This window comes from Zootoca vivipara, chromosome 12, assembly GCF_963506605.1.
Source record: "Zootoca vivipara chromosome 12, rZooViv1.1, whole genome shotgun sequence".
Classification (NCBI taxonomy): domain Eukaryota; kingdom Metazoa; phylum Chordata; class Lepidosauria; order Squamata; family Lacertidae; genus Zootoca; species Zootoca vivipara.
In genome coordinates this window covers 12,068,660-12,095,590 of record NC_083287.1, presented here as the reverse complement: position 1 = coordinate 12,095,590, position 26,931 = coordinate 12,068,660, and the positions used below count along the sequence as shown (strand labels likewise).

At 41.7% G+C, this 26,931-nt stretch overlaps 1 protein-coding gene and 1 non-coding gene across 2 annotated transcripts in view; one reads left to right on the top strand and one right to left on the bottom strand.

Moving 5' to 3' along the window:
- Positions 1 to 344: 344 nt before the first annotated feature.
- Positions 345 to 417, bottom strand: TRNAR-ACG (transfer RNA arginine (anticodon ACG)). Its single transcript has one exon. It is a non-coding gene; the product is annotated as a tRNA-Arg (tRNA).
- A 274-nt stretch (positions 418 to 691) lies between these two features.
- Positions 692 to 26,931, top strand: part of SACM1L (SAC1 like phosphatidylinositide phosphatase) — a 28,533-nt gene continuing 2,293 nt past the window's right edge. The window contains exons 1-18 of the mRNA XM_035129429.2: positions 692 to 969; positions 7,912 to 8,009; positions 9,467 to 9,541; positions 10,302 to 10,429; positions 10,975 to 11,124; positions 11,910 to 11,969; positions 13,755 to 13,788; positions 15,079 to 15,180; positions 16,750 to 16,835; positions 17,151 to 17,237; positions 18,541 to 18,609; positions 18,690 to 18,769; positions 20,174 to 20,272; positions 21,642 to 21,780; positions 22,001 to 22,070; positions 22,168 to 22,240; positions 23,410 to 23,503; positions 24,041 to 24,133. Coding sequence (XP_034985320.1) covers positions 932 to 969; positions 7,912 to 8,009; positions 9,467 to 9,541; positions 10,302 to 10,429; positions 10,975 to 11,124; positions 11,910 to 11,969; positions 13,755 to 13,788; positions 15,079 to 15,180; positions 16,750 to 16,835; positions 17,151 to 17,237; positions 18,541 to 18,609; positions 18,690 to 18,769; positions 20,174 to 20,272; positions 21,642 to 21,780; positions 22,001 to 22,070; positions 22,168 to 22,240; positions 23,410 to 23,503; positions 24,041 to 24,133 — 1,575 coding nt within the window. The 5' untranslated portion in view covers positions 692 to 931. The remainder of the gene's footprint in view (positions 970 to 7,911; positions 8,010 to 9,466; positions 9,542 to 10,301; positions 10,430 to 10,974; positions 11,125 to 11,909; positions 11,970 to 13,754; positions 13,789 to 15,078; positions 15,181 to 16,749; positions 16,836 to 17,150; positions 17,238 to 18,540; positions 18,610 to 18,689; positions 18,770 to 20,173; positions 20,273 to 21,641; positions 21,781 to 22,000; positions 22,071 to 22,167; positions 22,241 to 23,409; positions 23,504 to 24,040; positions 24,134 to 26,931) is intronic.

The following is a 26,931-nucleotide window of genomic DNA, read 5'->3' as shown; positions in this document are numbered from 1 at the left end:
GTTTATAGATTGCAATTGTTTGACTGGTTATTTGTTAGTCTATGCTGTATTTCTGATGTTCTATTACGTTATATGAGTGCTATAATGACACTGTTATTTATTGTTTGTAAGCCGCTTTGGGATTCATTTTAATGAAAAGCGGCATAGAAAAATGGTCAATCATTTGAAAGAAAAGGCATAGAAATATGAAATTTAATAAAAACAACTGCACCAGGAGTTTCAGGACTGCAGTTGCGATAGTGGATCTGCAGCCAACTGAATCAGAAAGTGTTGTGAATTTTGCGATTCCCACTGCTCAAAACTCCAACCTGAATTAAGAAAGCGGTAGGGAAGAAAAACAAAGCCGAGCCAGCCAGGAGTCGAACCTAGAATCTTCTGATCCGTAGTCAGACGCGTTATCCATTGCGCCACTGGCCCCGCTGGTGGTTAAATCTTCTCTGCTCATATTCTAAATTCCTCTGCCGCATAATCTTACTCCTCTCTCTCAGCCGGATGGGCGGGGCGGGGGGATGGCCAGCCAATCAAAACCCTCCCAGGCGCCTTCGCTTTGGCCAGCAGCCCGCGGGAAGCTTATTTTTTTTATGCGGAGGCGGAGCCCAAACGAATCTCGCGGCCAATCCGGGCTCGGGGTGCGTTCGGCGTCGCCCGCAGCTCGCGCCTTAGCAGCGTCACAATGCTGAGCTCATTCCCCCCCTCTTCCCCCTCCCTTTCCACGAGCGTAAGGCCGGCGTGGCCTTGAGAAACGGCCTTCTCCAATCAGCCGCCGCGCTGCTTTTGCCCGACGCCGAAATGCTTTCCGAGTAGCTTTGTCCCAAGCGGCGCTCCGTCCCGAAAGGCCCAGGCGCGTCAGGTGAGAGGTGAGGCGAGAGTCCTGGAGTGCTGGAAGCGGAGGAGCCGGGCGGTGCTTAAGAGGCGAGCGGCTGAGGGGGCCATGGCGGCGGCGGCAGGAGCCTACGAGAACTTGAAGCTGTGAGTGGACGTCGAGAAGGAGGGAGGGAGGAAGGGAGAGGGAGGGGAAAAACCCTCCCTGCAGTGCAGACCACCGGAACCCCTGTCCCAATGGCAGACCCGCAGTGCCCACCCGCCGGCCTCTCCTCGCCGTTCTCCTCCTCCCTTTCCGTGGCCATTTTCCGAGCTTCCCTTGGCCTCCTCCTTGGCTGCCCCTTTTCCGACGACGCCCCCTCCGCCCCGGCCCAAATTGCCCCCCCCCGCTTTGCACAGCCAAAACAGTTCCTTCCACTCGCCTCATCTTCCCTGTCGCTTCATTTCCCCGCCAAAAATGTCTTCTGCCTCTCCTCTGACGCGACCATCCCATCCCAGACTAGCTTGGGTTGTTTTCCTATTTTCGACCCCCTCTCACCCCATGTTGCTTAAATAACAACAACAGCAATTTTATTGTTTATACCCCACCTCCCTCCGACTGGGTCGCCCCAGCCACACTGGGGAGCTTCCAACACACACATATATAAATAATAAAAAATAACATTGCACATCACATCATTGTGCATCTTCTAAAGGGTATATATCTCATTGAGGGCGTTTCCACAGGGTCACATTGCCTTTCCTACATTTTTCTTCTCAGTGGGTATCTCCCCCCTTCTCCACAACACCAACATTTATTCCTTTTTTTCTGGTGCAGTTTTTTTCTCCAGAGAGTTCATAGAACCGTAGTTGGAAGGAACTGTGTGAGGGTCATCAATCCCTTGCAATTTAGGTTTTTGTTTTTGTTTTTCATTTTACAACCCTGATATTGAGTCTCATGCTCCACCCCACTGAACTATCCTCAGCCTATAGGTTGCGTGCAAGGTCTCTCCCATCCACCTTTTTTTTTACACTCACAAAGAACTCTGAATAGGTGAGGCTGAGGAGAAGTTTGGCCCAAGGTCACCCAGAGAGTTTCATGGCTGAGTGAGGATTTGAACCCAGGTATCCCAGTCCTCTAATCTGACCCTCAAATCACTAATTACACACCTGCTATTCTCACCCTGGGTCCTTCACCTGAAAAATATGTACTCTGATTAACAACTAGGCTGCAACATCTTGGGGACTACTTTCCTGTAGAAACGAGTTGCTTACTGTATTTTATTTTATTTTATTTTTTGAATGCCTGTTCTGCCTGTTTCTCCAAGGAGAAGCAAGGTGGGTAACAGTAAAAAGAAAAAGAAAAGAGTAAAGTAAAGCAAACATAATTCCTTACAAATATGGAGGCTCTTCCATGTAAAAATTTACATTGTGTAAGAAATAGTAATTTCAGGGTTTTGTTGTCTGTCCTCTCATTGCAATGCCTACAGTTCATGTAAATTCTTATATGGAAGCAGCTTCTCGGTTTACCTAAACTTCCTCTCCACTTTCACTCTGCATGTCCATTCTTTTCTCCTGTCATTGTTTCTTTGCAAATGTGATTCTGCCTTTACTGTGGCTCCTGAAAAGTAGAGCAACCCTTGCCAGTCTTTCTAGTATTTGCATTATTCATAATGAAGTTAAAAGGGGGCTCAGTTGCATTCTTTCTAATGCTATAGCCTGAAGTGAAGGTTAGCCTAGCAAAATGAGAAATGCCAGTGAAGGGAACATATGGTTCTGGCTGGAAAGATGACTCAGGACACTCCAGGGAGATTCTTTTGTAAACACCCTTAGTGTTGGTTAAAAGAGATGTAGCATCCTCATCTTAAAACATACCTACATGGATAGAAAACCTATGGAATTAGTGGAACTTTCTTCTAAATATGCACAATTAGAAGGTTATAGTTTAAATTCTCAGGTGCACTGATGCTGTTACATTTAATTTCCGCAGTCTTCTGTGTGTTTAATAATTAAGTGCCTAATCACTATGGGGATCATTCAAAATCGAACTCTGTTCCTGGGTCGTCTTTTGTATTATTGCAAGATAATAATAGGTGGTTGTGTTTTCAAATAGGCTTTTCAAGTACTTTGGGGATTGCAAAATTTCCTGCAACTTCCACTGGGATTAGAAGAGGGTTTAAAGTCACTTTTTTCTGTTGGCATTTAATTCTTGTGTAACCTGGTATGTGTTTCAGTTGTGACATTATCTGATCAAGCGGTAGGAGCATGCAGGCCTCATCTTGCATGTGTCCTTACTTTAATTTAAACAAGCTAATTCAGTTGTTCCTTGGCTATCCTGCTTTTCCTTTAGAGCAGGGATGGGTGCCCTCAACCCGTCATCCCACCCAGACCAATGACATCTGGAAGACACCAGCTTCCCCATCCCTGATTTTAAAGTGCTAACATTAAAGCAAAGTGTATAAATATTGTTTCATTGTTGCAGTACCCCTCACTAGCTACAGGTTCCTCAGGAATGATGCTTATTGTTCATATTTTCTCAAGCCATGTTTGCATTCTGCTGTGAAATCTTGGAGTGGAATGTTTTGTCTTTCAAGAGAGCATGTCAATTAATCAGTTGATGGGCTGCTTTGTGGAGCAGAAATGAGGATGAGAACATACAAAAATATATGCAAGTGTCCACCTAGCTGCTATTAGTTTAACAATGAAGCTTATAACTAAGACAGCTCAGTAGGACACATTAATAAAACCAAACAGCAGCGATCTACTTATTAAAAAATATTTGTATACTGTTTAATAACCCAAGTCTTTTGTATTTAAACAGTAGGCATGCAAATAAAGAGAAACTTACAGAAACAGAATTAACTGTTGGATACCCAGTAACATGAAAGTATTGCAATCCTTTATTATAAGTATGTTATGTAAATATGGATGAATGTCAGTGATAAAGGTATTGTCTTAATATGGAATTTTTATCTTATTACCTTCACTTTTTGAACGATATTCAAGAGATTTTACCTTTTGACTCTTAGTTGGAACCCCAAGGACAACCCAAACAATTGCAGGTTTTGTGTTTCAAATGTGAGCAGATCAATTATAGAAGATGAAAGTTCACTTTTAAATGTAGTTCTCATGAAGCGTAGACAGTGTCTTCTCAAGTAGGTGTCTACCCAGATCCTGCACGACTGGGAACAGAGAGCTGTCACTTTTGCCTTTGCCATTCAGTAATGTAGGCTGACATATAGAAAAAAGGTATTCTTCTGATCATGGTATATTTGACAGGCAGCATCTCAGCTTTAATAAAATCAGATGAATAGCGAGCGAGAACAAGCAGAAATGATTTTTTTCTCTTTAAAGAAAGCTGTTGCTGCTTTGCTTTAAAAATGGTTAGTTATGTTAATAGGGATACTTAGAAGGGTTATGCAATTGAAAATTATTTGATTGGGACATGAGGCAACTTGAAGCACAGAGCAGCATAAGTAGAACTTAAATGTAACATTTTATACAATTTGCAGAATCGTCTCTGTTCAGGGTGCTGCATAAATGTTAGTGTAATGTGGCCTGTCTGCCCTCATTCTCGTTTTAGTTTGAGGATAATGTCAAGATGGATGGGTGATGCACTGCTCAGCACAGTATGTGTTCCTTTTTGGATTCTTCTCTCGACAATCTCTGGTTGCTGGTACTGACTAGCTTCCTGTATTAGAATATTAAGCATTCATGATGGAAATATGTACATTACTGGAATCAAGGTTGGAGCAGTGAAACTGTATAAAAGAATTCTGAAATGATAGTGGATGCTGAAACCAATGCTAACTTTAGATGCCATTAGTAAGTGCATAATGTCTTTCCCCCTCATTGGAAAAAGAGCAAGGTGCTTTTGCGGAGAAGACTTACATCTGCAAATCCCAAATGAGTATTAAGCATTCAGTAAAGTCTGTCTCTGAATTGTCTACCCATTCTGAGAGGTGGTTGGAAGTGCGAAAATAATACATGGATTTTGTGATTTGAAATGCGTCCAGATATGTTTTGCAGCCTATGAAACTAAACCACAAAACTAAACAAGACCTCATCGCAAGATCTTTATCTCGCATATAAACTGGCTCATCTAGGTAACTCAAGATTGAATAACTTTGAGTTTTCATTTTTAAAGAACATGCTTGCCCCTGTTGTTATATTGCTAAAAGAAACAAGTGTTGATTTATTTTTTTAAAAGCAACTCTTTGTTAGTATCTTGTTAATTTTATTTATTTATTTAACTTACTAGTTGTTGTTGTTGGGTAACTTTGGAGATTCATTTAGACAGATAGAGTGGCAAGGCAGAAAAGGGCCATAACCTGGAAATTTTGGTGAAGTGTGAAGGAAGATGAGAACTAGGCATGAAGTACATGAAGGTGCAAAGAAATACCAAGTCAAGGTTGCACTAGGGAGACAGGACATCTTCTTTTGCTGATGCATTTTTATGAACATTGGTTGGGATTGCAAAACTGTGATAAGTGCAAATTTTGAAGGATGGCTATAGTTCTATTCTCGTATTGTTTCAGAAGTTGCACTATTGGCTTTAAATGCAAGCTGAATCAAATTTATAGCAGTAGCATTCAAGGGCAATGAGAAACAAGGCCTCTCCACGCCCTCATTGTCTTTGTTAATAAAATAAAGAAATGCACAGCTTTGGAATCAGAGCACCATGATCGTACAGGCAACAATAAGAAAATACTATGAAATAGTTGGAAGATACAGACACTACACTGGGGGATTCAGTTGTCTTCTGTGCCATCTAGAACAACAGCTGTAGATTGATATGCAAAGGAATTTACAAAGGTGGACCAATTTGAACTTATTTTGTTTTCCAGACAGATGCTATAATGAGCCAAGCCAGGAGTTAAACCCCTGTGTCAAGTTAATTAACCCAGAGAGTGATTGCAGTAAAATTGATTGAGAAAATAACTATGCAGATTTTAAAGAGAGTTTGTAAATGCCCTGTGTTATGCTAATTGATCATTAGTTAGGAGGGTTATGTGGTTCTGGTGTTTGGGTGGGAGAGAGAGTAGCGAGCCAAACTTTTAGGATTCCTGGGAATGTGATGTCCTCCTCTAACTAAGGAGTCATGAGACTCTCTGTTGCTCTATTTATGTTTTTAGTGAGGATAAGAGAGATGGAGTGTAAAGCATTTCGTATGTCAAAGTCCCTGAGAAATTCCGGATTAATCCACCCAATCATGGTGTGTTTCAAAGAACAAAGCAGACGGAATGTGCGTTTGCTCATACACAATCATTTATTTGATGATGCCAGCATTAAATGATGTGTATTTGTGAATTGGTTGGCATGGCTAAACATCGGATAAGATGCTTCTATGCCTAATATCACCATATGCAGCGCTTGTCTTTTCAGTTGCAACAGTTCCAGTGCTAGACTGTAAGCGAGGTATGTGTGTAGGAATTAGCCCTAAGCTGTGCTGCACCTATAGAAATAGGATCTGAACATGGAACAGTCTCAATACTCAAGTAGTTGAAGAGGCTTCAGTCTTTAGACCCACCAGCCAGTTTCAGATTTTAGTTTGTCCTCCTTTAGTGCTTTTTTTTTATGTAAGATGCTCTGCAGGTTTTTCTCATTCTTCTTTGTGCTGTATCTCTATTTGATAGCTTGTCTAAAGTTCTAGCAATATCTGTTACCTTAGACTAAGGAGTGGAAAAAGGCAGTAGGAGGGGGGGGGGAGATAACATTTCTGAGCTTCCAAGATTTCTGTCTTTGGGGGGGGGGGACCTTGCTGCTGTGAAAACAGTGTGCGGAGTCAGGTGGCTGAAACATCAAGCAGCAAGGGGCCCTACCTATTTTCCAGCTGATAAGCATGGAAATGGCTTACCTACTTTAGTCCCCCTGCTGAGAGATCCTCCCTGTTGTCAGTCCTTAGTTTTGAGTGCCTCCTAATGGGCCTCTGCCAGCATAATGGATGACTGCATCTAAGGCTTGTGCTCCCTTTCTCTCTTCTCACCCTGTTTTGCCAATCTCACTGCTTAACAGCGCATAGATATATTGTCCCTTCTCCTAAATCAGCTGCTCAAAGTAAGCTTTTCCCCTCTTCTTATCTTGCATTGCTCTGTTTGAAGCTGTCAAGTTGTTTTGCTAACAAAAAAAATACGGGCTCCCATATGCTTTCCTTGCTGAAAATGAAAGTGAATTGGTTGCTCTTTCCTTTTGCTGGATAGCTGCCATTTGCTGTGAATATGGAAATGTGATTCCATTGTTTGATCTCGCATCATTTGCATGTTAATGCGTGTCTGTGCCTAATAATGTAATTTAGTTAGGTTATTAGCACGTGCCATTCTGAGCAGAATGTCTTTCTTCTTTTAAAGAAAGCGTTAGAAAGCAAATATGGTACATTTAAAGTATATTTTTTATTCTTGGTGTCTTATTCTGGAGTGATATTTAAACTACAGACTTCTTAACTTGTATTTCGCATCCACTGTGGTATCTCCATTTAGTTGCGTGTTTTGGGGTATGTCCTGTAATTTGTATGTTCTGCCCAGTGCCCAGAACACTTGGTGAAAGTGGGGAGGTATAGGAAGAGGCAAGAGAAGCACAATGAAGCATTGGGAGATGGACTGGAAGGTGCAGAGATAATTCAGCTACATCAAAAATTGAATGTTACACGTGTGAGAGATCTTCCTCTTTTAGGAAGAGTGCTTCTTCCTTTCAAATTTAAGTTTTGTTTTCAAAGTTTCCTCAAAGTAGTAAGATTTGAGGTTTGACTATCTTGATGCTAAACATAGGCTGCCTTAAATGAACTCAGCCTATTGGTCCAACCAGCTCGGTAGTACATTTATGAAACACTCTCATGGTTTCAAACACTCTCATGGTTTCAAACAGAGGGTCTTTCCTAGCCATACCTAGAGATATTGGGGTTTGAACCTGGCACTTTAAAAGAAGATGCTCTACCACTGCAGCTCTTCCCCAAACCGGAGCTTTTTACTTGCTGTCTTTGTTTACTGTCTTGCATAATGGGTATATAGCTTTTCTTCCTATGGGTGATCATACTAAGAATTCCAGCGAGCCCTAGTATTTTAAAGTGATGTTGCTTGTCTGGTTGTGATTTCTTGCACATTTCTTGCATTTTAGGCACATAACACCAGAAAGGTTTTATGTGGAAGCTTGTGATGATGGAGCCAAGGACGTACTTTCCATTGACAGAGTCTCCACAGAGGTCACTCTTACAGGTATTTTTCATCATCACTTTGGAAATGCTGTAGTTTAGCCTTAAATTATTTTCCTTTAAGCTACACAGTAAATTAGTCAGCAACCTGAAAATCATCACAGATCTGGCTCATAAACCCATCAGTTATCCTTCCTCCTATGTAATACTGTACCTGTTTATACATTTCTTGACCGATCAAATTTATTTTCATTTAATAATAATAATAATAATGATAATATTTTATTTATACCCCGCCCTCCCCAGCGAGAGCCGGACTCAGGGCGGCTGACATCATCGAGATCACAACAAAACGTAAAAGAAAGAAAAACAGTCGATTAAAATGTGGCTTAAAATACAATCCAGATTTAATTTTTTTTTTAAAAAAAAGCAGCCTCATTTTAAAATGGCCCAATTTACCTGTACATTCTGAAAATTTAGTGTGTGTTTGTGAAAATTATTATGCACAGTATATTCAAGTTTCTCAAGCTTATATTCAAGCAATGAGCTTTGGAATAGAAACTTTTAGGAAATTCTGTTTATTGTGTAACAGTATATGAATCAATTTGGCTTTAGCTGTACAAATACCACACTTCCTAGTTGCAATACATCTCTAGTAGAAGAAACAGTTCAATACTGAATCAATATTTGGTGAAGGAAGGAAAGAAGCAGGGATGACTCAGAACTCTTCTGTGTTTACGTTTTTCCTGCACGTATCAAATGGCGGCAGGGATGCTCCATGGTAGAATAAGCTTAAAACCTGCTAGGAGAATTTTGCTGCCTGTCAGCTCTTGTGGCACATCTTTATTTAATAGACTTTCTAACCACTTTTTTCAAAAAGGTGGTTTACAGTATCTTATAAAATCAGTTAAAAACATATACAACATTACAGTAGTAGCAACAACAGCAAAAAAAAGCCCAACCAAAACAAACAGTGAACAGAAACAATGGAATCCTGCCACTCCACACAGCCACTAAAAAGAACAACCGAATCTACTCCAACAGTTAAAAGTAATTTCAAAAATCTTTGGTACATTACATTGATTTCTATCATAGAATTGTTGTGGCTTCTTCCACCAAAGAAATATAGGAATTGCAGTCTTATGAGGAGGTAGCAATTTAGTTCCAGAGTTCCGGTCAGATCCTGAGGAATTCACAACCGGAGGTGCTGCTTCTGCACATGTGCGTGGCACGGTAGAGTGCTTCTGCGCATGTGTGCAGTGCAAAACCCGGAAAAATACTTCTGGGTTTGCCGCGTTCACATCCTGAAGGATATGCAACCAGAAGTGTGCGTATCCAGAGGTGGTACTGTAGTTCCATGTGTTTAAATTTTCAAGTTTTTAGTTTTGATCTTGGTAATGTTAAACTACCGTATTTATTATGCACACAGGGACATTTAAATCTTATTGGATTGTGTTTGGCTGCATGTGATAGATCCAATCCTGGTATACTGAGACAGTGTATCCTGTTTTTCCTTTGCAGTTAAGAAAGATATTCCGCCTTCAGCAGTTACCAGGCAAATATATGGCATTTTGGGGACAATCCGTCTAGTGGCAGGTATGATAATTTCAGTTATGAAGAATGATAATTTCAGTTATGAAGAAGTATTATTTATTATGTCAACACAGATATTTTGAGATCCTATAATAAGGGCCTGGTGCACATTCAGAAGTGTTATGTGGTAGGATGGTAAACGGCGTTTCCGTGTGCTGCTCTGGCTCGCCAGAGTCATGCTGGCCACATGACCTGGAAGCTGTCTGCAGACAAACGCCGGCTCCCTTGGCCAGTAAAGCGAGATGAGCGCCACAACCCCAGAGTCGTTCGCGTCAGGGGTCCCTTTACCTTTTTACCACTCTGCTGGAATGTCATCATTTCAGGCTGCATGTGTGGCATTGCATATTTTAATGTTCCCCCTTTGCGTTTTAAGTCTTGCTTATAAAAGCAGCACATTATGTTGATGGCTCAGCCACAGGCCCCCCCCCCCAAATGATGGTTTTTAAAGTGAAAGAGCATTCCAACTTGTGGTTGCCTACATGACAGTCTTTGAGAATGGTGATTTGTGATGAGTACATGATGTCCATAAACCTGGTACATGGAGCAGTACAATAGAAACATGGTTTGTCATGTTTTGCGGTAGAAGAGAATTAAGTCCAGCCCTCATGATTGTAGTGGGGCCAACAAACATTGTAAACTATTTGAAGCAAGGCATAAAATTCAGTGTCCCTGCTAAGTTTGTTTCCTTTTTCCTAGAACTGCCTTTCCTTAGTAGAAGACAAATCAGTACAGTATTGCTAACCAGAATCCTTCTGTTTTACAGGCACGTATCTTATTGTAATAACAAAAAAGAGAAAAGTAGGTGAATTTTTCAATCATGTTGTTTGGAAAGCAACAGACTTTGACATCCTCTCTTACAAAAAGACCATGCTACATTTAACTGATATTCAGGTAGGAATAGATTTGGTAATAGAAACACCTTTCAGCTACTTTGAAATTTGTTGAGATGAAATGAGCATAGATCTCTTTGTTAAAAATATGACTTGTTCAAGCATTATTTTTATGAAGTATTTTTATGAATTCAAAAAAGGCTGGGGTCCAAAGGGACACGTTTTCTCAGAGGATACCTTCTCATTGCAGCATGTTGCTTTCACTGTAGAGCTGCTTCTGAAGGCCAATACATCCTCCAGAACAAAATTTAGTGCAGTTAAGAGGATGAAATTGATGCATGCCCATTCCTTCTTGCTTACACCTAGAGCTCCTGTTAGTAGCACACAGTGTTCTTTTACTCCTTCCATAAGTTCTTAATTCCTCATAAACAGCTGTGCATGCTGGAGTTGGGTTATATTTTAGCAACAGAATGCTTTATCTTGAAAAGAAGAACCTTGAAACCCTTTCTGTGTGAGCTCTTTGTCGGATATCATAGGAAACTTGTATCCACCGGGAGGGGGAATTAGAAACAGCATGGCAAATAACAATGCTTTCCCTCTTAACAGTTACAGGACAATAAAGTCTTTTTATCCATGATTAGCCACGTATTGAGTGTGGATGGATTTTATTTCTCTACAACGTACGACTTAACACACACTTTACAACGGTTGGCTAATACCAGCCCGGAGTTCCAAGAAATGAGCTTGCTAGAAAGGGTAAGAAAGGATACAGTTTATTGCCAACTGTGTGTGTGTGACACACACACACACACACACACACACACACACAAAAAATATATATGTCTTTCAGTACCTGAATGATAGCGTGTTTATTTAAACTGTAAATAGAGACTGTAGGGACACGGGTGGCACTGTGGTCTAAACCACTGAGTCTCTTGGGCTTGCCAATCAGAAGGTCGGCAGTTCGAATCCCCGCAACGGGGTGAGCTCCCATTGCTCTGTCCCACCTCCTGCCAGCCTAGCAGTTCAAAAGCATGCCAGTGCAAGTAGATAAATAGATACCGCTGTGGCGGGAGATAAACGGCATTTCCGTGTGCTGTGGTTTCTATCACTGTGTTGTGTTGAGCCAAAAGCAGTTTAGTCATGCTGGTCACAAGACCTAGAAAGCTGTCTGTGGACAAATGCTGGCTCCCTCAGCATAGTCGCCTTCGACTGGACTTAACCGTCCAGGGGTCCTTTACCTTTTTAATATTTATTTAAACTGTAAAAGTTGCAATGTATTATTATGTTATATCCTGTTTGCAACAAAAGCCATTTGATCTTAAATTTAGATTGATAGTTTGGGAATTTATTCTGTGAAACACTGATCTACCACCTGATTTCTTTTACTTTTTTGGGAAAAGAGAGGCATGTGTGTTTCATTAATTGTTAGATGGTAGGGGAAAGGGATTGGCTTACTGCCACATTTCAGAAAAGCATTGTCTGAAAGCAAACAAGACCCTTGGCGTTTAAAATTCACCCTATGATGCAACTCCTTACAGGCAGATCCTCGGTTTGTATGGAATGGGCACCTCCTTAGAGAATTCGCTGCTCAGCCTGAGGTAATGTATATGCATTTTGTTGAGCATAATCTCCATAATGTTGAAGATAGTGAAAACACAGCTATAAAAGTTGGCCTGCTTTTGGGTTCATGTGACCAGAACAGCTGGTGATAAAATGCAAAGTCTTTTCTGGTTGTAGCAAACTATATAGTAATAACTGTTACAGAGACCAATACCCTTTATTTTAAATGGAGCAAAAACTCTAGTGCTTGTGCTAGTTGAAAAAGACCTTCTTAATAAAGTGGGGGGTTGCTAGGCATCTTTCCCCAACCAAAGGTGTTTGGCAGATCTCTGGTTCAGAACTTAAATTTGTCAGCCATCCTCCTATTAAGCCGTGTGTAGAGCAAATTCACTCAATCGACGTCTTGCACAGCTCGATAAGAAGAGTCCTCAATTATGGATGCAGGATACAGTTTTCCTCGCCAAGACGTGGTATTAATTCCTCCAGCTCAGCTAACCACCCTAATTCCTTTCAGGAGTGAACAGGCAGTAAACAAGTTGCAAATACAGTGTTTGCCAATGGTTCTGGATGAGGTGGCTCCCAGAATGTTGCCTTTGCAAGAGATACTACAAATCTCCCTTGAGGTGTCATAGCAGCTGCCGAGAGCCAAGCAATTCATTAAGAATATCGGCTTAACAAAATACCAGCTTGTGAAACTGTTAATGATGAAAACAACCTATTTCTAGCCTGCAGCTTTATTATCAGTTGGAGGGGGGGGGGAACCTCACCTATTCTGTGCTCTTTATGTTCATACAAATGCTTGCTTCTGCAATTAGCTGCCTTATGGTACAATTCAACTTTGAGCCAACGGCATTTATCCACCAATGACTAAGAGGGTGGACTAAGCGTTGCGTAGTCCCCGGTTGAAGTTTTGCCTGAGCCATAAGTTTGATAGGTAATAGGAAACCTTTTCTTAAACCTAGAGCAAGTGTAGCATTATAGCTAAGAACCTGAGCAGAGAATACATATACAAAGTGGAGTACCTTGGTAGTCAAATGGAATCCATTCGGGAAGTCCGTCCGACTTCCATAATGTTCGGAAACCAAAGTGTGGCTTCTGATTGGCTGCAGGAGCTTCCTGCAGCCAATCAGAAGTCGTGGAAGCCCCATCAGACATTTGGGTTCCAAAGAACGTTCGCAAACCGGAGCAATCGTTCGGGGTTGTGGCGTTCAGGAGCCAAAACATCTGAGTACAAAGGCGTTCAGGATCCAAGGTACGACTGTAGTTACAACAACTAATGTGTATTTCAAACAGTTTCATGTTACAAATCCCAAATCTTACAATGTAAGTTCCTGAAAACAGATTCCTTTAAGGAATGCTTATTTTTGGATTTGGAACAAGACTCTTCCCTTGTACATCCCTCTTCTGTGTAGGTATAGGTTTATTTCTCTTGCGTGTGAGAAGGGGTTACTTTGCTTTGCCCTTCCACATTTTGTCTCCAAATCCCAACTTAGGTAGGAATATGCCAGGTGGCCACCGTCTTTCCATGCATATGCAATAAGGAGTAAGTTCCATCTACCTTGCAAGGTGGTTGTAAGGATACTGAAACAACACATATGCAAGGCTCAAAAATCTAAAGCATGATATAATTAAGATATATTATTGATCTGAGTGCTACAAGCAGGTGGCACTAAGCACATACAGTGTGAGTACAGAACATTTTGCTGTAAATGCTGTATTGTTAGTTTGTCCCAGGTTCTGTATTGCTTGACATTCCAATGTCCAGTGCTTGGGCAAGTCTTTAAAAACTTTAAATACTCAACTGTGAAATGTTTGTTTTACAGATCCATAGGTTTGCCACTCCAGTGATGCATGGATGTATCTTTTCATGATTCTGTCACAATTCGATTAATATTTAGAGCCTTGGCAGAGTGCTGCTTCCACACTAGTTCTACAGTGCCTCCTCCAAAACTTCCAGCTTCATTCTAAAAGCTACCCCCTCGAAAAACAACAACAACAACATCTAGGCACTGCAGGGACTGGGAGAAAAGGAGCTGGCTGAGTAATACTATTTACTGTTTCTTGACTAGAACATAAGAAGTTTGTGCTGTTCAGTGCCAATGTAATGAGGAGTCATGATTTGTGTTTAGATACTAGCCGATGAGACCAAAATGCAGGCGTGTAGAGTGCTTCTGTTCAGTGTTGAGCCAAGCCTTCTTCCATAAAACTCCATTGATTTTCATTTCTAGTCCCCACTCTAGCTTTCAGTTGGCTTCCCCTCCTCTTCCCCAAACAATTGACCAGCATTACATGGCCATTCAGTAGTGTTCATTGGGTTTGTTTGTTTGTTGGGGTTTTGTTTTGTTTTTTTGAATGGGGTGGGATGCCTCTCAGGGTTTTTCTGCAGATTTTCTGAACTTTGCAAGTATTGCGGGATCCCCCAAGCATGGTTGCACCACCTGCTTCTGTGTGCAATGTGGTATTTTGGCTACATAATATGCCCTTGGAGTTCACTTTAGTTAGTGTGTGGGTGTATGCGCAATGCAGTAAATACTATTTATCAGGTTTGGTTTGAAGTCCCAACATAATGGCTTCTTCATAAAAATGTCTCTTTTCCCCTACCAGTTAGAAATTTTTCCCTACCAGTTAGAAATTGAGGGGAAATGTAAATTTCTCTTCCCCCTATTCCTAACAAAAGCACCAACCCCCCCCCAATATTTTTTAATCATGCATGCACTCATAGATATTAAGTTGCTTGCTCTTAACTTCAGTGTTAAGAAGTTTGAAATAGAGAAAATGTGTTCTCCGTGGATTGTATCCAACATTGACTCTTAGCTGATGATAAGGCTTCCATCAGTGGAAAGGGGAGATAAGCAGTTTTCAGTGATTCACCCTCCCTGCTGCAATCCCCTCACCCACTAAATCTGCTCTGGAGAGTCCCACAATCCTCTGGAGCAGATCTGGAAGTTCAGAGAAGAGGGAACACCTGAACATTGCCTCTCTCCTTGTTCAGCTGATCAAGGAAGTAATGGTGTGTGTTCCAACCCTGCATCCGTATTCCGGTATCTCAGCCATTCTGAGAAAGGTTGGTGATATTGCTCTCTTCTTGGATTTACTGTTGTTGTCAATGTGCACATGTGTATTCCTTAACACATCTCCTTCAATCAGTTATTATCATGCACTCTTGTTCCATCAATGGAAAATATTTTGACTGGATTCTTATTTCCCGAAGAAGTTGTTTCAGAGCAGGCGTGCGCTACTATGTAAGAGGTAAGACATGTGCACCGCGAATGATTGTTAGTAGTGCTACCTTGGTAATGGGAAGGTGTATATTAATGATGCAAGAGTGACAACGAACCGCTATACTAGTTCCCTGGCAAGTGAGTCCCTGTTGCTTACCAGAAGGGGGAGGGGCAAGGAGGTTGGTATGGTGCAAATGTTCCAGCAGAGCCAATCCAGCGCTCCTGCTACTGCATTTGCACTGCACCGACCTCTCTGCTTTCTTCCGCTTCTGGTAAGCAACAGTGAGCCACCTGCTGAAAAGCCAGCATAGTGACTCCTTCCCACTTGGCGAGCCACTTCTGTGTAAGTTGCCTTGAGTGGGACAGGCCCCCAAAGGCAGCCTTGTTAAAAGGATGAAACTGTTGTTGTGTTTTACCACATACTATGCAGATTTAGTTTTGAAAAGTTCTCCAAGTGCCTCTAATATCTCCACACGTTGATGCAGGTTAAAGTTGCTTGTATATAAAAGTGTATTTTACATACATGTAAAAATAAACAAATCAGCAAATATGTGTACACACACACACACACACAGAGAGAGAGAGAGAGAGAGAGAGAGAGAGAGAGAGAGAGAGAGAGAGAGGGAGAGGGAGAGGGAGAGGGAGAGACAAGCTACAGGGGTTACGTTCCAAGGCACATCCCGTTTAAGTAAAATTGCGTATGTTGGGAACACCATTGAAAAAGCCTGCATTTTGTCATGGGATCTGAGTAATTCCCAAAATATGGATTTAATATTGTGTGAAAATGTTTTACTTTCTATTTTTTGTGTGTGGTTTATTCTTTTATACTTATGTGATGATAATGTTTAATTTTGAAAATTAATTAAAAAACAACTTTTTTTTAAAAAAAGCCTGCAAACACCGTCTAAAAAACACACTTGGAAAACCTTTTAAAAAGCAAAAAAATCCTTTCCTCCAAACCTCCTTGCTCAAACACAACTCTCTGTGCCAAGGCTTATGGGGTTGCTATTTTTGTGCCGTTTTTGCCCCTTTTCATGCCAGTTTGTGGTGATGTGCGCGTGTGCCTTGAACACACATAAATGGGGACTTTGTATGGTTGCCATTTGGGGAAGGAAGAAAGGGGTGGTTCATTCTCTCTGTCCCTCTATGCCAAGTGCAACTCAATGCAGCGACCCCCCCCTGTACCACCTTGGAACAGCACCCCTCACAATTCTGCAATTGCTGCTATTTAACAAACTGCTTTTACGAAACAAAAAGCCCCAGTGGATACAGAGAGCTAACTGCATGTTTTTTTGCCTTGGATTATGATTATCTTGAAGTGGACTCAATGGTGGCGAAGTACCGGTATCTTCCACTGCTTGTTCTTTAATGCTTAGAGAGCTGCTGCACCTAGCAACAGAAACACTCTGCCTATGCATCATTTTATGAATGCACAAAAATGCAACATAAATAATCCTCTGCAGGACACGGTGTCCTATTGGAAGTTCTTGGTTTCATTGTACTTGAAGTTTGCAGAAATGATGAAATGGAAGGATGTGAATAATAAGGCTTTGAGCTATAGGCAGTCAGGTATAACTCTGAATTGCTTATCTCACAGGTATTGATTCTGAAGGGCATGCGGCGAACTTCGTAGAAACAGAACAGATAGTACATTACAATGGGAGCAAAGCATCCTTTGTTCAGGTACATTTATGAAATTTCTCAACAGCCCTTCCTCAGAAAGGGAACATAGTCAAATGATAATTTAAAAGGGGCACAGGAGACAGCTCAAAAAATTTAACCAAAAGCCTGGGTGGACAGATAACATTTTGATCTGGTGTAGAAAGCCCAGTAAAGTGGAGGCTCTATATTTTGGTTTTTATAACTAGTCTTTGCCTAGGTTGTGTTGGTGACAACACAACCTTTTTATAGCTCAAAGATGTGATGCAGAGGTTATTTGGGAGGTTGTGTTGATAACAGCACTGTATGCTTCACTTTTCTGTTCCATTTGTTTTCCAGACACGAGGATCAATTCCTTTTTTCTGGTCACAGAGACCAAACCTCAAATATAAACCAAAGCCACAGATCAGCAAAACAGTAAATCATGTATGTTTTATTTATTTTTTCCTATGCATCTATAGTGAGAGTTTAATATTAATATGGTGCTAATGGTTGTGTGCATTTGCAAAAATCCCTAAGGTGGTTGCTGCTCTTCCGCCCAGTGTTTTTCCCCTAAGGTATTCCTCAATATGGTTTGAAGGTTAGCTCTTGAAGCAGCGGTGCTCTCATCTTCAAAGACAGACCTCAGTCCTTAGTTTTCCCTGAACCACTCTATACTGAAGTTGTTGTTTTTTAATCCAAGAAAGCTTTGGGCCAGTCCATAGGTCAAGAACAGGATGCCTGGCGTTGCCTCACAAGGTCCTTTGGTTGGGAATGCCTGAACCTTGATGCATGCCAATTACCAGACAAGAGTGCCTGGTAAGACCAAGACCAAACACTTGACCATTTAATGTGGACTCAAGAACTTCACCTGCTTAATGGTTTGCTCATTGAAAGGCTAACAATCTTTTGTAAGCAGCAAGTATTTTCTGGTTTCTGCGAAATGCTCCAAAAGTGATCTTTAGGGCTGGGAGATACATCATTGTATTGTCCCAAACCGGTTTGAAATCCATATTGGTTTCATTAATTTTTCATATGGCAATATATTGCAAATCTTGATGTGTGTGTGCGCGTATGCTATGCAAAAATCACAATGTGGGAAAAACCATGAAGCCAGCCAATGCCTCCACATAGCTCCATCCTTTAGACATTGTGATATATCAGTGTATCATGATGTTTAGCTGCTGGTGGTGTATCGCGATGTTGAAAACCAGATATTGTCTAGTCCTAGTGATCTGTTCCAACAAAGAGCCATTGGAACGTTCTTTGTGTAAAAACACATTAGGTAGTGTCTTAAACTGTCAATAGAGCTAGGAGTTCAAAATCAAAAGATTTCCCCTATCGTCCGTCTTTCTGCCTCTGCCCCCTGGGCTGACAGTATCCTGTTTGGCTCAAGGTGTTACACAGCAACATCAAGAGAGGCAGGGCAGGTATACGCAGAGCTGTTGAGGGTGTGTGTGTGTGTGTGTAAAAAGCTGTAGGCAGGCAGAGATGGTTGATGAGTCTTCTGGCTATTTCAGAATATAACAACAATGAATGCACGATCTATCATCTGTAGTAGTCATGAACGTGTTGCCATTTGCTTTTAACTCTGCTCAGCTGGAGCTGCATATTGAACCTTTTTAATATTCTTTTGCTATGTTCACTGAATATTGAGCAAATCCCCCTCCCCTTTTTTATTAACAAATTCTCAAAAACATGACGCTTTGGCCAGTACTTCGAATAAAGAGTGTACCATGTTCTTTTACAGATGGATGGCTTCCAAAGACACTTTGACAGTCAGATTATTAGCTATGGAAAGCAAGTAATTGTTAACCTGGTAAGATTTGAATTTAATTGTACATTCGAGTTCAGGAAAATGTTATCGCTGCTGCGTGTGACCTTTTTCTTCCTTTGCAGGTTAACCAGAAGGGCTCAGAAAAGCCGCTTGAGCAAACATTTTCAAAAATGGTAAACAGCTTGGGAAATGGAATGGTCAGGTACATGCTAAACGAAATAGTATTTGCATCAGTATCAGAAAAACTGCCTGGTTTAGACATAAAATTGTACCTGCATGCGAAGATGTCAAGTTCTGTGTGAATGCAATGATAACATGCTTTCTGTAGTTGCACAGATTTTATTTAGGACTTTAAATGAAACTGCACGGCTTACTACTGTCCCTCTTTTTAATTAGTCTATTACCCATTCTTTACCACAGGTCCCAGGGCAGGTTACAATAATTTAAAAGCAGAAATTAAAAACAGTTGAAACAGATCACAGTCACAGGAATCATGTGGGCCCCAGAAACACACCTCTCTGTTGTCAAAGGACAGGATAAAGAGATGTGTTTGTGCGCGCTTGCGTGCGCGCGCACACACACATGTGCTAGGGCAAAGCTTGCTCCATAATGTTTGAATCCCCTTTCTGGACCACAACAGATAAAGAATAAACGTGCAAATTCTAAGCATGTCCATATTAAGAGCACCATCGGAGTTCAAAGATGGGACACAGAGAAATGGAATTCGAATGGTTGTTACGAGAGTTCATGGTTGGCTGGGTGTGGGATCCATGAAGATGGTTAGGTGGGTGGCTGTCCTGGGATGGAGGAAGATCCCCTCAAAGCAAACTGTCAAATATAAGGGTGGTCATGTCATACAGTAGGAGAGACAAGATGCAAGAGTGCCATTGTGTGGCTTTTGATTTGGAAATGTTTGGGAGCGGAAATTAAGGATTATAAGCCTGTTGCTGGAGAAAACTGCAGGCAAAAGTTTGTTTGTTTGTTTAACCAATTGGAAAGAGAAATGCAAACTGAACAGCCCACAACCTAAAAGGCCTAAGTTCACTGGGCAGTTTGCAGTAAAAAAAAAACCCCACCTTCAAAAACCTTTAATTCTGGAATAATAATAATAATAAATTATTTATACCCCGCCCATCTGGCTGGGTTTCCCTAGCCACTCTGGGCGGCTTCCAACAAAATATTAAAAGTGGTCTGTTAAACATTAAATAATAATTTATTATTTATAAATATTATTTTTAAAAAATTGCACTTTCATGTGAAGCTGGCAAGAGTTATCTTTCAACAATTATCCCTTTTAGGTGGGCAGAGCATGCTTTTAAAAAACTTTTGTACAGTTCCGAGCTCGACTTTTCTCCCCTGCTAACAGAGACCTTTATCCAGCCCAAAGGCAAAACCCTGTTTCATAGTTAGATATGATGCTTGGTACCTTTTGAGAAAATGCTTGATCAGGGGAACTCATGCTGCTTAATAATGCAAGTTTTTGTTTTTCTGACCTTTTATCTGCTGCAGCCCCTCCCCTTCCATTCCCCCTCCCTGTCCGCTGCCCTGATCCCAATTTAGACACTGATGAATAGCTTCCTAACTCACATGTGCTTTCTCTGCCCAGATATGTAGCATTCGATTTCCACAAAGAATGCAGTCATATGAGGTGGGATCGGCTCCAGATTTTAATGGATCAACTAGCTGAACAGCAAGATGAATTGAGGTAATATAAACGACTAAACAACAACAAATGTCATATCATATATGCAAATGCACTGTGCAGGCATTTAGTTGTGGTTAGTGGACTTCACATAATAATTCGATTTGTACACAGCAGACACTGAAAGTGAACTGCTGCTTTGGTCCAAAAGAAATTTGCATGGTTGTAGTGATTCTTAAGGAAAATTATATGAGCAGTCAGTGATCTGTGCTGAAATTAACTGCATTGATTTAATAGAAACTTAACTTCCCTTTGGATTTACCTAAACTAGTTCCTCCGATCTTGTGTGGCTTCTCTTTCCATTTCTACACAATGGTATAAGGATCTTGATATTATGGCATCATTTTAGTTGGCCATTTTTTAAATATAAAGATGTGTTAACTGCCAAGATGTGTTCCATTTAAAATCTTAAACCAGAGACAACTGCACTTGGTTAAAAGCTAGCACACTTTGATTTCTGAGAATGGATAAATCTCCAAAGGCTAACCAGCAGAAAACTCAAAATTGAATTCCTTGTCCTAACAAGATTAAAACATCTCTGTGGAACAGGAAGCCCTTTGATTTTCTGGGACGTGTTTATTATTAACGGAACACTTGATTTTAAAACACTGCTCTTTGAATAAGAAATTAGTCTGGATGTTCAAGATCAGTCATAATAATCCACATAGCTTTTAGTAGGACATCTTATAAATTTCAATGGAAGGAAAAGGATGAAATGTTAACCCAGGTTCTGTAATGAGAACCTCGTTTTCTCATGAGAATGAGAAAATGCGTTTTCCAGGTGCATTGTGGGCAACAGCCAGCTATTGCCTTGCCCTAGTTTGTCTCTCCTCTAAAACAGGCTCTGAGTATTAGTGAACCAGGGTCTAAAGTCCAAGAGCATGTGATCTTTTTACTTTAATCCGCAGACATTTATGCTGTATTGCAAGCAGCTTTTGGGTCTCTCCTTGATTTTGAACATGGCCTGCTGTGTGGGCTGGAGGCTGCTTTCGAGAAACATGTCCAGAATCACTTGGGCACGTAAAACAGTTTTCCTTCTCTGGGGATCCTGGCGGTAAAAAGCGCATCCTGGCAGGTGTTTGTAGTAAGAGAAATGGAAAAGTAGAATGATTAGTTAAGACGATTGCAACCTTTGTGATCTAAGCAAAACTTGTTCATGGCGCATTTAACCAGCAGTGATACTTCAGAGTCTGTGGGAAAACTCTAAAGTTAAGGAGATTGTTTTGGGATTATTTTCTTTTTTTAAAAAACAATTCTGGAAAACCATCATAAATATTTTTCTTTGCTGCTGCCACAGCTATAGTAGCATTTCAACAAAAACGTAAAAGTGGCATTTTGTGAATTCTTAGGGAAGCTCCCTTGTGTATTTCAGCTACTTTCTGGTTGATTCTGATGGAAAGGTGGTGTTGCAGCAAGAAGGGACATTCCGCAGTAATTGTATGGACTGCCTGGACCGGACGAATGTGATTCAAAGCCTTCTGGCACGGCGCTCTCTCCAAGCACAACTTCAGGTTATGATTGCCTCCTAGTCTCTCCTTTTCCCTTTAAAATCTGTGTCCAAAGGGATGTTGCTGGCCTTCCAGAAACTTGATAAAACAAAATATCCTATATATACATGGTGCAAATGTCTACATAGATGTATCGCTCCTTTTTCAAGTTCATGGGTTTCTGGAGCGTGCTTTTTCTGGCACATTAAAATGGTCCAGTTTACGGTTTCTGTTGTTGTTGTAGAGATTAGGCGTTTTGCACGTTGGCCAGAGAATTGAAGAACAAGCAGAATTTGAGAAGCTTTATAAAAACGGTAGGTTTCTGTTTTCGTCTCCAAGTCGATTTTACTTTTATGAGCATCTTATTTGGAGTCTCTTTTTAAAGGAAAAAAAAATGTTCTCTGTTCATAGCATGGGCCGATAATGCAAATGCATGTGCCAAACAATACGCCGGAACGGGTGCCTTAAAGACAGACTACACGAGGCAAGTTTGAACCAATCTTTCTTGGGAGAAAATTTATTGTAACTTCACTAAAAGCACTAGTCTGAACCTGCTGTTCAGACACTCTGAACTGGCTTCCATGGTTGCTGTGTGCTACATAGAATCATAGAGTGGGACGGGACCCTGAGGCTTATCTAGAAATAATTTGAAAAATTGTATCTTGTTCAACCAAGCTATTGGGATTCTAAGCAGTGTACAGCTGTTAACCGCTAAAATAAAAGCAGAATAAAACTATAAAATAGTATAAAGCCAGCAAAGCAAATATGCTGTGTAGAAAGTGCTATCTCTGTTACAAGTTCTTTTGTTTTGTTTTTTTAAAAAATTATATAGACCATGGTGGTGCAACATTTCATACCAATTGGGCCACAAGTTTTTTTGACTTGGAACCCATGGCCTCCACACTGCCTTGTCCTGTGGAGGTAGAGAGCGAGGCCAGAATTTGACACATACCTCTGGCAGGGTCCTAGAGCCCTCCCACCTTTTCCCCAAAACTGGCAAGCACTAACTAGAGTTTGGGAAGCAGGTAGACTCTAGGACCCTGTCAGAGCCCTCAAGCCTCCTTCCCAAATCCCAGCGATTTGCTTTCCCAGCTTTGGGAAGGCAGGATGAGGGCTGCTGGGGGGGTTACCTAGGGCCACCCAAAATGGTCCACGCATGTTGGGCTACCCTGATTTAGGCGTATAATGTGAATGGCTGTAACTTTCCACATTTTTACTGCTCTTGGCAACTTCCCTTGCTACAATCTTAAATGAAAATAGTATCTTTGTTGTATGCTGCTTATACAGGCAGCTGTTCCACAGCTAAATTCCTCCATCATGTTTTATTTTCTCAGGCTAAATACAATGTTGATAAGAATCATTTGTCCATGAGGCCTTACTGTGAAGCCCTTGGTAACTCTTTGTGGTGGTCGGGAGAGGAAAATTGAATTGAACTGGAAAAGGTGCTTTGGTTATAAAAGAAAGGCTAGAGGATTTGAGGCCTACCCTTTCAATTTGGGGGTGGAGGTTGAAGACATCCCTCCCCTTGGCACTCCTACCACTACCAGTATTAGACCAGTTCCTTCTAAGCAACAGATTTCAATTTTCCCTGTTAGAAATGTCTGCTTTTATTATATTTTTCTGTAATATTGAAAGTCTTCTCTTTTTTAATAGAACTGGGAAGAGAACTCAGTGGGGCCTCCTGATGGATGGTTGGAACTCACTCATTCGCTACTACAAAAACAACTTTTCTGATGGATTTAGACAGGTAAAAACTTCCTAGCATTTGGCTTTTCCTGTTGCTTTTTATTTAGCTTGAAAAGTGTGCTGTGCATTGAAAGGAACTAAAAGCGCCGTGCCCAAGGGCTTATGGGGCATGCCGCACAAGGCAGTTAATTTTGGAGAAGCGGGAGATTCGGCATGCGGTGAGAAGGTCAGGTGGTCGTAAAAATTGCAGTGAGGACCTGGCTACTGTCATGTTGAAAAGGATTCCAAGAAGTGGAAGGAGGGAGGCAACAAAGGAGAGGGATGTGACATTTGACAAGCCAGCAAATGGCAAGTGGATCCTGGCGTTCGGAGAAGTATAGGTGTAATGTATAGAACTGGGAGAGAAGACCTTTCATCAGAGGCACCTTGAAGTCACTGGAAAGATGGCCTGCAAGTGGGGAAGGAAAGCTGTCAGAAGTTGCAACTTTTTAGATGACAAATGGGCAGAGTACAGTAACTGGAGGGTGGGTTTTGGCGGTGCTGAATGGGTTAATATGGGACTTGATTCTCAACTGTTTAACTCTGGATTGCTTTGCAGGATGCTATAGATCTATTTCTTGGAAACTATTCGGTGGATGAAGTAGATTCTCTCAGTCCTCTTCATGTGCAGAAAGACTGGAAATTTTTGGCTGTAAGAGTTTTTCCATTTTTGTGAGCTTATCGTTCTATAACACTATTTAAACTTCATTGAATCAGGTTAAAATTAAAGTGTTGTGGTTGCATGTATTTTACATTTTACTTACTGGAACTGAAGCCCTGGTTTGGCTTTTGCAAAGAGTAGAGCAACTTTCATGGCTTACATTTGGGGCTAGTGAAGTGTGTCCAGTATTAAGATTTGTATCCTTCTGTTCCTGGGCTGTCAAGCAGACTTGGGAGATAGTTACTTGCTGTCCAGAGGATGGCTTCTCACCTAATGTTCTCTCCTCCCTTTGCATAACTATGGGGAAGATTCTTACCGAGTTTATTTTCTTCGAAACAGAATCTTGGCTTCGCATAAACCCCAAATCCTGGTTGAAAAACAAACGGCGGTTAATTGCTAAACAAATGATGTTGGCTTGTTTAGCAGGAACCCACTGTTGCTTTTAAACAAGGATTTCTGGTTTGCATGCAGTGCTGGTATTCTTTGAAGCTGAAAGTTAACTGGGCAGAAATCTTCCTCCTGGGAGTGGGGAGTGCGCAGAACTTTTCTATATAGCACTAGACCATGGCTTAGTGTTGCATGCAAAACAGTCTTATCAGGGATCTGAACTCTCGATTTCATGCATGTAAAACCTAGCTATGACACCATCCTACAATATACAGTGGCCGTGATAAATAGAACTGATCCTGTTCTGTGTGCAGCTGAGCAGAATAGGATGGAGTGCTAGGCTCCTGGCACAAGAGGTGCCTCTCCCCTGTTGTTTTGGTGCTGCTCCCTGTACCGTAAACTGAGGCAGTAACTGCCTGTGCTGTTTCAGCAGCACTCCAAATAAGCCCCAGAGATGTAAAGTGTACGGGGTGGGGAGCTATCTGATGGTCCAGCAGTGCAGCAAGTGGAATTGGAGGTGTGACTTTGACAAAGATGGGACTGAGGGCTCAGCTCTTCCTCGGCTGGCTTCCCGCAGGCAGCTTTTCACAGCTGTCGCAGTACTTGTGTGAGCATCGGGGAGCTAGCTGTTGTTTTCTGCTTGTGATCAATAAGGAGGCTAAAAATAGAAGCGCTATTAGCAAAACTTCAGGTGCGCTTGGAATTGTGGGCAAGTATTAGCAGCTGTTCTCTAGAGATTTCTGCATGGAGAAGCAAGGAACGGTTTTTGCGTGTGTGAATTTCAGAATAGCTGCTGTTAACCTTAATACTGCAGAATGTGTGGCAGGCAGGACAGAGAGCAGCTTTCAGCAGACTGGTGCCCTCCAGATGTTTTGGACTACAATCCCCAATTCTCAGCCAGCTGTGCTTGCAGAGACGTCATCTAAAACATCTTGAGGATGCCAGGTTAGCAAGGGCTGGTCTGCACACATATCTCCTAAAGACCCACCTCTTTTACCCTGGTCTGTGATGCCCGAGATGTGTGCTTCCCTGACCCACATGATTTCTGTGACTGTTATTAGCAGTGTTCGAAATTCACCAGGCACATTTTGCACCTGGCAATTGGGCACTTGCAACCAAATGAAGATAAGATAGGAAGGTGATTGGTCATCTGAAGCCTCTGCCCATTTGGCTAACCCTAGTGCTGTGACCTCTCTTTAGCCCCCTGGAAATCCAGGCAAGTGGAGGCAGGAGGATGCTGTGTTTTTGCTGTCATGGGCTAAAGACAGACACCTTCCTGCACAGTCACAGGAACCAGTGGAATGCGGGTGGAGCTATGGTCTAAACCACTGAGCCTCTTGGGCTTGCCGATCAGAAGGTCGGTGGTTCGAATCTCCACGACGGGGTGAGCTCCCGTTGCTCTGTCCCAGCTCCTGCCAACCTAGCAGTTTGAAAGCATGCCAGTGCAAGTAGATAAATAGGTACTGCTGCAGCGGGAAGGAAAACAGTGTTTTCATGAGCTCTGGTTTCTGTCACGGTGTCCCATTGTGCCAGAATCAGTTTAGTCATGCTGGCCACGTGATCCGGAAAGCTGTCTGTGGACGAACACCAGCTCCTTCAGCCTGAAGCGAGATGAGCACCACACCCCATAGTTGCCTTTGACTGGACTTAACTGTCCAGGGGGTCCTGAAGTCAAACACAGTTTTTTTGTTTGTTATACGTGTTACCTTTCTTCAGAAGTCTATATGGCATATGCAGGGTTCCTAGGCAGTCATTCATTTCTGCATAGCGTGAGGAAGCATGCAAGCCTAAGGCTCATCACAATCCTGCCAGGCATAGAAAGGTGGCATGTGGGAAGTCATGCTTGCCTGGCCACGCCATGGGATCATAGAATTGTAGAGTTGACAGAGACCATGAGGGGCATCTAGTCCACCCCATCCAATGTGAATCATTTTGCCCAATGTGGGGCTCAAACCCATGACCCCGAGATCAACAGTCTCCTGCTCCACCAACAGAGCTGTTCTTTCATGCTTGGAATATGGTTTATGAGCTCAGCAGGTAATGCAAGAAACAGCAGGAGTGAGGTGGACTCTGGTGAAAATAGCACAGGGAGGAAATGAGCAGGAATAAGAAGGGCTGGCAGAACTTTAGAGGGCAAAAATCCTGTTCCTTGCCCAACTTCACTAAGTTGTCATAGAGCCAAATACAACCAAGCTGTTCTGAAGCCAAACGGCTTCCATCAGGAATGTGTTGTACCCCAGTGTCTGCACCTGTTCAACCCTGTTTCTGCAACTGATGCAAACTTTTCAGAAATGAACATTCTTTGTTTTCTGTAGCACATGTTTAATGTCCAAAAGTCCCATACAGTATCATTTGTGCTGCACAAAAGGGTTTATTCTTACAGGATTAATACATTGCAGCAA